This window comes from Callospermophilus lateralis, chromosome 14, assembly GCF_048772815.1.
Source record: "Callospermophilus lateralis isolate mCalLat2 chromosome 14, mCalLat2.hap1, whole genome shotgun sequence".
Lineage (NCBI taxonomy): Eukaryota > Metazoa > Chordata > Mammalia > Rodentia > Sciuridae > Callospermophilus > Callospermophilus lateralis.
This window is the reverse complement of record NC_135318.1, coordinates 89,570,294-89,582,374: the sequence shown is the minus strand read 5'-3', so window position 1 is coordinate 89,582,374 and position 12,081 is coordinate 89,570,294. Positions and strand designations below refer to the sequence as shown.

The 12,081-nt window shown below is 48.1% G+C and overlaps 1 protein-coding gene across 2 annotated transcripts; it reads left to right on the top strand.

Moving 5' to 3' along the window:
- Positions 1-5,646: 5,646 nt before the first annotated feature.
- Chchd5 (coiled-coil-helix-coiled-coil-helix domain containing 5) lies at positions 5,647-9,571 on the top strand. 2 transcript variants are annotated; one of them, XM_076833183.2, is made up of 4 exons: positions 5,647-5,724; positions 6,751-6,891; positions 6,984-7,149; positions 9,390-9,571. In XM_076833183.2, the coding sequence occupies exons 1-4, from the start codon at positions 5,678-5,680 to the stop codon at positions 9,411-9,413; spliced, it is 378 nt and encodes a 125-aa protein (XP_076689298.1). In that variant the 5' UTR covers positions 5,647-5,677; the 3' UTR covers positions 9,414-9,571. The 2 variants fall into 2 exon arrangements, with proteins under 2 accessions (XP_076689298.1, XP_076689299.1); XM_076833184.2 differs by lacking the exon at positions 5,647-5,724 and adding an exon at positions 5,726-5,813.
- Positions 9,572-12,081: the final 2,510 nt, after the last annotated feature.

The following is a 12,081-nucleotide window of genomic DNA, read 5'->3' as shown; positions in this document are numbered from 1 at the left end:
TTTTTGGTATGGCTGTACTGTCTCCTGTTGACAGGTGGTTCCATGTTTTGACTCTTACAGTGTTGGCAGTAGATAACCTTGCATGTACTTGTGTAAGAGATTTTGGTGGTAAAAGCTTCCCTATGATAGTTCTTAACTAAGTCTCGCTTTAGGTATTTGTCATGTTATAAGGGAGCTAGAACTGACTAAAAAAAAAAGAAGAAGAACCTAACCTTTCAAGATATATCCTGGTTCTGCTTCAGGGACCTGAAAAAATAAGGAAAAACATCTTGGATTTGTTGGTTGATACCTTGCCTTACCATAGTAGAATCTCAAGTATAAACTTACCCCCATTTCTAGTCTCTACCTCACACTCCCTAGCTGAGATCTGTTGTAGAAGTTTATTTTTTAGCAGACTAAAAAAAATAAAAATATTTTTGAAAAAAAATTGTTGGCTTTTAATTTTTAAATTGTAGATTCACAGCTAAGAAAACAGCATTGGGTCAGTCCACAGAGCGTATTTTTTAAGAGAGAGAGGGAGGGAGAGAGAATTTTTTTTTTTAATATTTATTTTTTAGTTTTTGGCGGACACAACATCTTTGTTTGTATGTGGTGCTGAGGATCGAACCCGGGTCGCACGCATGCCAGGCGAGCGCGCTACCGCTTGAGCCACATCCCCAGCCTTATCCTCTGTCTCTTAATCTGTTCTCCATCTCTATAATTTTATTTCAAGAATATTGTAACTTGAATCACACAGTTAGATTGGCCCTTTTTATTCACAAGGGTTCCCTTGAGATCCACCCAAGTTGTCGCATGTTTTCATAGTTAATTCCTTTTATTATTGCTACATAGTACTCCACAGCGAGGATATACCAGTTTAACCATCAACCTCAAAGGATATATTAGTCATATCTGGTTTGGGGCACTAACAGGAAAGCTGCCCTAAACAGTCAAGTACAGGTTTTTGTATAGTTGTAGGTTTTCATTTCCCTGGGACAAGTTTTCAACAGTGCAATTGCTGAGTTTTATAACGCCACCAAACTTTCCAGAGTAGTCATACCCTTTTATATTCCCACTTGCAGTGTGTGAGTGGGCCATATTTTCTGCATTCTGACCAGCATTTAGTGGTGTTACTATGTTTTATTTTAACCATTTTGATAAGTGAGTAGTGATATTCATGGTTTTTATTTATGAGTTTTTGTGGTACTGAGGATTGAATCCAGTGGTGCTCAACCACTGAGCTATATCCTCAGCCCTTTTTGAGAGTTGCTCACCTGGAATTTGTGATCCTCCTGCCTCAGGCTCCCAAGTAGCTCTTCCGGATGTGGCTCACTTTCTATTTGACTTCTTACTCGATTACATTCTGGATCTAAAGCCTTTTCATCCTTTCCATGGGTCTTGCAGAGCAAGAGTTGTAATTTCAATGAGTCCCAGTTTACTGTTGTTTTCAGGTGGATAATGTTTCCAGTATCCTATCCAAGGACACTCCACTAAGTGCAAAGATTTTTTCATATTATTTTCAAAGATTTTCTAGTCTTATGCTTTACATTTAAATTGATCCATTTAGAGCTAATTCTTGTATAAAATGTGGGGTTACATAAAGATTCTGGGGTGGGCATTTGCCTATAGATTCTAGTTGCTCCAGCACCATATTTGAAGACTACTTCCTCCATTGAATTAGTTTTGCTCTTATGTTTTAAAAAAAGAAAACCAGTGACACATATTTGTGTGGGTTAGTTAATTTGGGGGTGGTTAATTTTATATTTCCTCTCCTTTGCTGGCTTACTAATCCTACCTCTACATTTTGCGTTTCCTTTAAAGTTTTCTAGTGTCATGTGCCGCGGCACTGCCTGTAATCCCAGCAGCTGGGGAGGTTGACATACAAGTTTGAGGTCAGCCTAGGGAACTTAGTGAGACACTGTCTCAAAATTAAAAGGTTTGGGCCAGGCACAGTGGTGCCCGTGTGTAATCCCAATGTTTTGGGAGGCTGAGGGAGGAGGATGGCAAGTTCAAAGCCAGCCTCAGCAAAAGTGAGGTGCTAAGTAACTCAATGAGACCTTGTCTCTAAATAAAATACAAAATAGGGCTGGGGATGTGGCTCAGTGGTCAAGTGCCCCTGAGTTCAATCCATAGCAACACGCCCCCTTAAAAAAAAAAAAAAAAAGGTTTGGGATGTAACTCAGTGGTGAAGCACTTCTGGGTTCAATCTCCAGTACCACAAACAAGTAATAAAGTTTCTAGTCTTCATCTTTAGATTTATAATGCTTTCATAAATACGTCACTTCACAATGTGAGAGATTTTCAACAGCACACCCTTGCCCATCACTTGGCCTTTGTGCCACGTTTGTCATACCTTTCACAAAAATATGAACACCACAATGTAGTACTCCTCTTGCCATAAGCAATTCCAAAGAGATTTATAAGAACATCTAGCAACCTTTTGGTCATACCTGGAGATCCTTATACTAGATTTCCATCTAATATCTTCCTTCACATAAATGGCTTCAATGTGCTGATGAATGCCTGTAATGCCAGTGACTCAGGAGGCTGAGGCAGGAGGGTCACAAGCTCAAGGCCAGCCTCAGCAACTTAAGTAATTTGTCTCAAAAAAGAGCTGGGGATGTGACTCAGTGGTTAAACACACCTTGTTTTCAACCCCCAGTACCAAATAAATAAATAAAAGGCTTCAATGTTTTTAAGCTTCCATAGCTGAGACCAGAGCGGTCTTTAGGGCTGATTTTGCCCACTGCAGAAGAAATGCCTTTAGACACAGGGGCAGTGAGTCCACTAAGGCTGTGGGAACCTGGGCAATCAGGAGCTCCAGGGACTCTGCCTGTGTCTTGGTGGATCTCTCCGTGGCCTCCAGGAGTGAGTGTGTTCACAGGCACACCGGGAGCTGAAGACTTGGGAGAGCCTCTGCAGATCTGTGCAGTCCTGCACCCGGCCTGTGAACTCTAGCTGCTAGCTCCCCCAAGGCCTAGTCTTTGAATACAAGGAGTCACTGGGATATGTGTAGCTCCTCCTCCCTGTGCTGAGTGGCCTGGAAACTGCAGACATAAGCTGGGCTACTAGTCTGCTCATTTGTCCCACTCCCTCAGAGAACACTGCCACAAAACTTGTTTTCAACATCTGAACTCTTGCTGTCTCATGTCCTGCCCAGGTTTTAGTTGATTATGTTGGGAGATTAACCCAGTTCCTTTTACTCTCATGCAAGAGGGAAAAGCAAATTGGTTCTTCAAGTGTGTGTGTGTGTAATCTAACAACAAATGGTGAAGCAGTGCATTTGAAGAAATTTAGTTCTCAAAAACATGGTAATCAAGACCTTATACCACACAAAGTACAGTGTTTGTTGAAAATTACTTTGTGTGATAAACTTACATTTTTTAAAAAGAGATATTTGATAGAGTACTTGATAGAACTTAGATTTTCCCTCAGTACAGATCTGGAGGGCTTTGGGTTACCTGTATTCTGATTTAGAACAAAATAACTTGAGATCTCTGCTGGGCACCACTTCATTCCTTTTTTTTTTTTTTTTTAATATTTATTTTTTAGTTGTAGGTGAACAGACAATCTTTATTTCATTTCTTTGTGGTGCTGAGGATCGAACCCAGTGCCTCATGTGTGCTAGGTGAGCACGCTACCATTGAGCCACAACCTCAGCCCCAACTTCATCCCTTTTGAGGACAAAAGAAAAGTAGTCTACCACTACTACCTTTTTTCTCCAAAACAATAAAAAATGGATGGGGGGTAGAACTAGAAGTCTTGAGAGTATTTTTCTCACAGACATTTCAATTTTGCAATAAGAATGATAACACTCAAAGATGTTCAGGTCAAAACTGACAGGATGAGAAGAGAAAGGAAATGGCTAAGATCAAAGAGACTGGCAGAGACAAGTGACATACTTCCATACTGGAAGCAGAATCATAAAGAGCAAATTTTAGTTGCTGGTAGAATTAAACTTTTCAAAACTTGAAGTGGAATCTCCCTTGTGTTTGACAAGACAAGCAAAGAGAAAGCATATTACTAAATTTCTGAAATTTGGTCTGAAATCACTCTTCTCATGCCTTTTTCCTTCCTAAGTGGTGCAACAAGGTTCTGTTTGAAACAACTGTATCCTTTTGAGGAAAGGCAGAGACATGAAGGAAATGCCCCCTCTTTGTGACCAGTTTCTGCAAGCCTCCCTGGAGGCTCTTAAGGAGAGAGCAATGTGTGGGCATCCCAAAGCAGCTGTTGGGAGAAACCCAGAATGCAGAAAACTCCATCTGAGACCTCCCATTTAAACTCCAATTTGCTTCACTCCAAACCCTATGGTCACTTAGCTCCCTCTTAAATTTATTTCATCCCTAGAGAAGTCAGTTTCATTCTTGAGCTACCAGTCAGAAAGCAACTAGAAGTCTGGGGGTCACACTCCCCAAGAGGGGTATCCCAGGCTGGAATCTTCATTACAGCTGCTTGGTCCAAACCTAGGTGTTTGAGCCCCTTCCTTGGGAAACACATTGCCTAGATGTTGGGAGGAGAAGCTTGGGATTGATTAAAGATCTCATTCTCCCAGAAAAGAAAAAAATGTAAGGATTCAGTTCGCAGCTGAAGCCAGTCTTCTGTCTTCCCGCAGCCCTTGCTGCGGTTTTCTTCCTCCCTTCTCTCACCAAACATAAGCGTAGAAGTTTTCAGATGGGAAGAATGGAGGAGGCTCTGGGTGAAAACCTTTTTCTTCGCTCATGACTTCAAACCTACTTCTGTCATCTGAAGCAGATATATGGCCAGTGGAGCAGCCATCAGATGTCAACTGCCACCCAGGGAAGCTCATGGGTTCAGCCTCTGTAACAGCTGTCACTTAGAACTCATGAGGCCCCAGGATCTGAGAACCGCCCTGTGCACTCTGTGAAGGAGGTCGTTGTCACCACTCCTACTTTACAGAGGAACATACTGACATTCCAGGTGGTTATGGCCCCCTAACAGCTCTTGTTCATCTTAAACGCGATGATTAACTGCATTTTCTGCTCATTTGGGCTGGAGTTTTGGAAGAAAGTCCTGCATACCAGATGGCAGGACAGATGCTCAGTTCTCCCACCGAGGATATCCAGCTTCCTAAGTAGGGAAAGCACGCCACGTCTCACCTCGCACTTGGAGGCAGCCGAGGAGGGAGGGGAAAACGTTAGTACACCGGGAAACCAGGCTAGACGTCCACACGTCCCCCCAGAGCCTCCGCCCAGGGCTAGGGGAGGACTGCATGGGCACCTAGGCTGAGCAGTTGGGGCGGCCGGGCCGGGCCCTGGAGGTGACCGCCCTCCCCCAGGTCGCAGCACGCGCACAGGATGCGCTAGAGGACAGCGAGCACATGTCCAGGCCATGGTGGCGGCGGCTCAGAATTCCCGAACCCCGCAGGTGGCGGCCATGGAGCCCAATCGACCGCGAAACGCAGCCGCCGCTCGCCACTAGCCCCAGTCAGGAGAGGTGGAGCGTGCGAGGCCGCCGCTCAGCCACACCAGATTCCGCTCTCGCTTGAGGCCAAGGCCCCGCAGGACTTCGGACCGACTACTTTCGGCGATCCCTGGCGCAGCCATGGCGGGCCGGAAGTAAAGAAGGACGAAGTCTTACCGCCTGCTGGACCGGAAGCGGATGCATCGGGCGCCGCCATGACAGGCTGGGGCCGGAAGGAAAGGCCGGGCGCCGCCATGACGGGTCGAGGCTAAACGGAATGGGCTGCTCGTCCTCTCTGCGACCGGAAAAGCGAGGCTGCGAGAGGTAGGCAGGGCGCCGCCATGACAACCAGGCACCGGAAGGGGCGGGGCGCTCCGTCCTGACTGATCCCACGCCGGCACCTGCCTCGAGATGTGAGTAGCGGGGAAGCCTGCCCCGAGTTTGCTGCCGCTACCCTTCTCTTCCCAGTGACCTGGACCTAGCCCAGGACCTCAGGAAGAAGGACTAGCCGCCCCTGCTCTTTGGAGAACACCCTCGGGGCCCGGCGCCGTCGCAAGCCCCGCCCCGCGTGCCAGGCCCCGCCCCCGGGGCCCAGGCCCCGCCCAGTTTCCTCGTACTGGCCGCGGGCTGCTGGGTCCTGGCGCCAGGCCCCGAGGCTGCGGCCCCGACCTTAGAGCCCTCTCCCTGGGCCCCAGACCTCAGCTTTTGAGCTCTCCGCTCTGCCCAGGACCCCAGACCTGTGTGGGGCCCAGACTTGTTCCCTGCGTTCCCAGACCGTGTCCCCGCAACTCCGAGCATCTCTGGCGTAGTACTCGATCTACCCAGAGCCTCCAACTCACCAGGGCTTCCAGGTCATGCCTAGGACCCTGCACCCCATCCCAGCACCCCCAGCCCACCACAGGGCCCGGGTCTCATCCCTGAAACTTTCTGACCAAGAGACCTTTCCCTAGGACCTGAGACCCAACGTCCTGGACCTTCAAACCCATTTAAGTCTCCCAAGCTCTCCCCCTACAACTCTGGGTCGCACTTCTGAGGCCCAAGCCTTCTCTACATGATCCCCAGTCCTACTGGGGACCTCCTGAACTCCAAAATCCTTCTTTCCAAGATGCCAAAGGCCTGGTGCAGTATAACCAGACTTTGTTTTAGGACTTCCACTATCTCCCCAGAAGTTCTCACTGTGTTCCACAACCCCCAGAGCTCTCGCCTCACCTCTGCCCTTTCCTGTCCCCATCCCAGAAGCCTTAAGATCCCCACATCTGTCCAGGATCCCTAGTCTTCCCCCAGAACCAGATTAGAATTCTCTTTCTTGCTTGCTGTCTGAAATTATCATCAGCCTACCCTGTCCCACAGGCAGGCGGCCCTGGAGGTCACTGCTCGCTACTGTGGCCGGGAGCTGGAGCAGTATGGCCAGTGTGTGGCAGCCAAGCCTGAGTCATGGCAGCGAGACTGCCACCACCTGAAGATGAGCATTGCTCGGTGCACATCCTCCCAGTGAGTGTGGGCAAGTATGTGGCACTGGGGGCTGGGTGGGTGGGGAGCGGAGCAGGAGTGTTCTGGAGTCTGAAACGCCCTGCCTCCCCCAGCCCAATCATCCGCCAGATCCGCCAGGCCTGTGCTGAGCCTTTTGAGGCCTTCGAAGAGTGTCTTCGGCAGAATGAGGCAGCTGTCGGCAATTGTGCGGAACACGTGCGCCGCTTCCTGCAGTGTGCTGAGCAGGTGCAGCCACCACACTCGCCCACAGCTGTAGAGGTAAAGGAAGCTTATTAATCAGTATCTACCCCCTCATCTTTTTAGTTGTTCCAGGGGAAGATTCAAGTCCTCATGCCACCCAACTCTCACACGTGCCTTCCCTAGGCATCCAGAATCCAGAACGGGGTCACCTCCTGCCCCCCTCCAGCCCCTACTTTAGTCCAACCACCTTCCCACCCCTCCTTTGCCAGGGTACCCATTCCTGCCATCTCCTTTATTTCTCTGAGTCTCTTCTCTTGTGCCTCCACACAGTGGCCTGGAATCTAGTCACATTGCACTTGTGCTTAAACTGCAGTAGCTTCCCATTCACAGTGGGAACAAAGTCCCAGGTCCTTGCTGGGTTCCCTGCCTCCTCCCTCACTCATTCTTCCTTCCCTGTTCCTCAGCTGTATGGCAGAGGGCATGAAGTGGGTAAAAAATGTCTTAACTTTCTTTTATGCATTCAGTACATAAATAGATACACAGCATATCTGAGAGATTAAAATTTTATTGATGGGGCATTTAGAAAAATGTCTAAAAAGGTCCTTGTGTGGTAGTAGTAGGAAAAAAGAATGAGAAATACTTCTGTCGACTTCACTGGTTCTCCCACTGTTCTGTGAGCTCCAAAAGGAAAAGACCCATCTTTCATTGGCCTCCTCTGAACACTCACTCCTGTGCCTTCTCTTGGTCCCTGCAGCCCAACCTTCTCTCTGTACCACCAGACCACCTTCTGGGCCTCCATCTGAACCTTTTCAGTTCTTTCTCTGTGATGGCCTCAGAATGATCTCAGAGGAAATAGGACCATGTTCTGCTTTCACTTAGTAATCTTTCCGTGGATTTTATTTCCAGCAGGCCAGCTCTCAGTTCCAGCACAACCTGGAGCCTGTATGACCTCTGATCCCTATCTCTCCCCACTTTTCTCCTCAAGCTAAGTGTTCTAACCCCAGTGAACATGCGGTTACTTAAATGCATGTGTCTCATGCTTTTGTCCACCTGGTTCCCTCTGCTTTTGGATTGCCCTTCTTAACTCATCTACTGGCAAATTCTTATTCCAGTTTATATGATACTTCTTTTAGAGAACCTCCTCTGATGCCTCATGCTTGTGCCCAGGCTCAAGGTCCATGGGCCCCCTCTATCATGGATCACACCCTAAAGCTGTCCTTGTATCTCCTGCTTCAGGGAGTTCTTGACTAAATGCTGAGAAGATGCCCTTTGAATCAGAATGGTAGTCTTTGATTCTTTCTGTAGAGTAGGAATAAGTGAACCTCTCAGATCCCAGGAGTAGAAACCAACTGGAAGGACTTTTGATTTCCCCAGAAAATGTTTTGTGATGACCATATACTGTCCACATGGTTTCTCAAGTCATTGTTATTAGGAGCATTTCTTTCTTCCAAATGTTTTGGGCATTGAATTGGAAAGACCTCTTTCTCCCATTTTAAGGCCAGTTGCTCCTTCCCTTCCTGGACAGGCACCCAACCTCTCCCTGTGGCCATTCCTGACCTCACAGTCTCTCTTCTCTGGTAGCCAGAAGAACTTGTAAAAATGGAAATTAGATCACATGTCTCTTATTTAAAACTTTATGGCTCCCTATCCAGGTGTGGTGGCACATGCCTATAATCCCACCTTCTTGGGGGGCTGAGGCAGAAGGATCACCAGTTGAAAGCCAGCCTCAGCAAGTTAGCAAGGATCTAAGCAACTTAATGAGACCCTGTCTCAAAGTAAAAAATAAAAAAGGGCTGGAGATGTGGCTTAGTAGGTTAAGTGCTCCTGAATTTGATCCCCAGTGCCCAAAACAACAACAGAAAAACTTTATGGTTCTCCACTCTGTAATTAGTACCCAGTTCTTTCCCACCATCCTCCCATTTCCAGCTCTTCCTTCCTAGTTGGGGGCAGTAAGATTCAGGCCTCCTTTGTTCTCTAGTCTACACTCAAAGAATTACTCATCAATTGACATAGTTTTGTTCATTTGCTCTTTGTCCCTTCCTACTTGAATAGAAACTTCCAGAATCAGAGATTTCTGCCTGCTGGGTCCCCAGTACCAAAAAATGCCCCCAATACAGCCAAATGGTACTTTCCTTATGACTCCATGCCAGGGCCGACTTGTTCTTGGTGGCAAGTGACTAAGGTCATTGCCTGGCACCCTTTTCCTCCAGCCTGGGACAGTACAGACAGCCTCTGCTGTGTCTAGAGAGTCTCCCTAGCAGTGGGCCCCAGCCCAGGCCCAGAGGAGGTTCCAACAGATGCTGGTGTTCTCTCCACAGGCACAGCCGCTTCCTGCCTCCTGAGAACCTGGTTGACTGCAGGAGAACTGGATATGAGTGACTGGCCCCTTGATATCCCCACCCCCTGCAAAGTGGCCATTTGGAGTCTTGAGGGCCCTGGCTGCAGACCTGGCTTCCTGGACATCAGGACTTCAATAAATAAAGACTGTGCAATGACCTGATTGCTGCCTTTAGCACCTGGGGGTGTGGGGACGTTGAGCGATGGCTGGGCAGAAACCCTGGTTATGCATCCCCCAGCGTCATGTGGTCTGACTAGGAAGAGCCAGGGAGGAGAAGGTGCTCCTTCCTGTTGCCTGCTGCATGCCTGTGAGGAGAGCCCCTTTCTCTCTCCACTCTAGCACTCACCAAATATTTATTGTGTTTTCTAGAAGCTTGCTTGGTGGGCAGTAAATACCACACCTCCTTCTTTGCTGAATTTAGAACTAAGTGAGCAGTAGACACAGGCTTTGGGGGAAGGAGATGAAATGCTGGCCTTACTGTTGAACAACCTGGAAGGATGTGGCCTAGAAGGCTGTGGTACTGGACTTCTGCCTTGGTTTGCCCAGTGTGAGAACAAGTGCAGATCGTGTATTTGCAATTTGAATCCAGAAACTGGTAGGAAGTGGATGATGCACCAATAAATTGTGCATTATCAAGGTAGTTATCTCTGGGAAATTGGCTTTTCCACTGGGGGCGTCTGAGGGACTGCATAGAATTTACCTCAGTTACCCACCAACTCCCCATCTGCCCCACAGGGCTGTTCAACTATTAGAGCTTTATAGTCATGCAATGGTAGCTGGTTCCTCCTGACAAACATGCCTGCACGGAAATCTGTTTCAGTTCAGGGTTCTCCCCTCCCATTCTCCTCCAGGACTATTTTCATGGGCGATGATAACTCTCAGGCACTTCTGCTTTGTTCTGTGAAGGCCAGGTGCGCTCCTGCCATCAGAAGAGTGTGGCAGAGGGCGAGAGATCAGATGAGATGCTGAGTGGCTCTGGCAGTTACCAACTTCCTAGTGCCTGAGCACAGGCTCTGAGTGGGGGCAGGTTGAGAGCATAGAGCACTGGCTGAGCACTGAACTGAGCATGCCCACAAGAGAGACATTCCGAATGTTCCCAGTGTTAATTACAAAGGACCAGAGGACAGAGGGAGCTTAATCAGTTACAAGCTGAAAAGAGCAAATGATCGGTTACATTCTTGAATGTATATTAGAACCTTAAATGCCATCTCATGTTGGCAGACCACCCACTGGTTAACTGTTTACATATGAACTTTCTAGACCCTTGACATCAACCAACCCAGAAGTAACAGTGACTTCTTACGGACTGCCCTGCTATCACAGAGCTGCTGCCCGCATCTCTTTGTGTTGTCCTGCTTCTCTTAACTATGGCGATGTGGGTCACAGTGCCTTCCTTTCCCAACATTTATGAAAAATACTCTTAGCTCTTGCTCTGTAGATGTTTTCACCTGCTACCTAGCCCTGCAGCTGACCGCTGGGGAAAATGTCCCAGGACCTGATGCTTTCTTTTACTGGATAGCATCTTAATGACTCAGTAAACCCTTTTATTTCAGAAATCCTTTGGTCTCCAGAGTTTGGGTTTAACAATGCCATGACCTCAGCCAAGTTTTCTTTTTCAGACAAGTTGCTGCTCCCTGGAACAGACTTAAGACCTCTGGAACTGGAATAATTGGCTGTTTGAAACCTAAGACTTGTGCTCTGGTTTAGAAAAGTGAGCCTGGCCCTTGGGAGTCTTTCCTGAGGTTTAATCTCCAAGACAAGGGAACCTATTTGTTGGCTTAGGAGCCAGGGTGGAAGTCCTGCACAGTTAAGGTTGCAGGAACCACAGGATGCCTGTTGCTAAACAGGAGACCCAGGCCCTGGAGAGTGATCAGTCCCTGGGGTCCTGAAGTGCTGCCTAAGTCCTGGTGGCTCTCTCCCAGCTCAGATTTCCCCAGGCCATGGCCTGAGGCCTCAGATTTCTGTGGATGTTTTCAACCTAACTTGCTTGAATGAACTTCAGTGGGGTTTGCTTCGCACAACCTAAAAGAAATGTGATGAGAATAAACAAAATGGAGATCAAGGCTACTTTTCAGAACATCTCTTCCATTTGGCCTCTCTTTCAGTAAGCTGGGCCAGCCTCCTTGTATGGTGGTCTCCGGGGTCCAAAAGAGTGAAATGGAAACCTTAAAGACATCACATGTTCTTTTTTTTTTTTTTCAATTAGCAGTGGATTTTAATGTGTCACCTCTGAAGATGCCCAGTGTCGGGAGCCATTCTCACACGTGACTGGGTGACTCCCGGTCAGGGCCTGAGGCGCTCTGGCTGTGTCGGAGCTTTCCCGGCCCTCTCCTGTTGAGAGAACCTGTCCGTGTGGGGGTGTAACTGACCACTGACCCCGGAGGCCCAATCACCGACCCTGACCTTGGAGTGCGGCCCCCCTTCAACCTTCATTGGATGGAATTCTCCCCTGAATTTCTTGCTCCCCAATAAAAGGCTACTCCCTGGTGTGCTCGCTCTCTCTCTCTCCTGCTAGCCCTGAGTAATCCTTGCTGCCCTGCCGGGCGGTTAGAGGAAGGAACCAGAGAGGGGAGCCGTCTCGGACCTGGTCATAGAAAAAGGTAACTGAGTCTGTGTGTTTATTTTGATCTCACTAGCTAACTTTTATGCCAAGAACCTCATTAATGAAACCA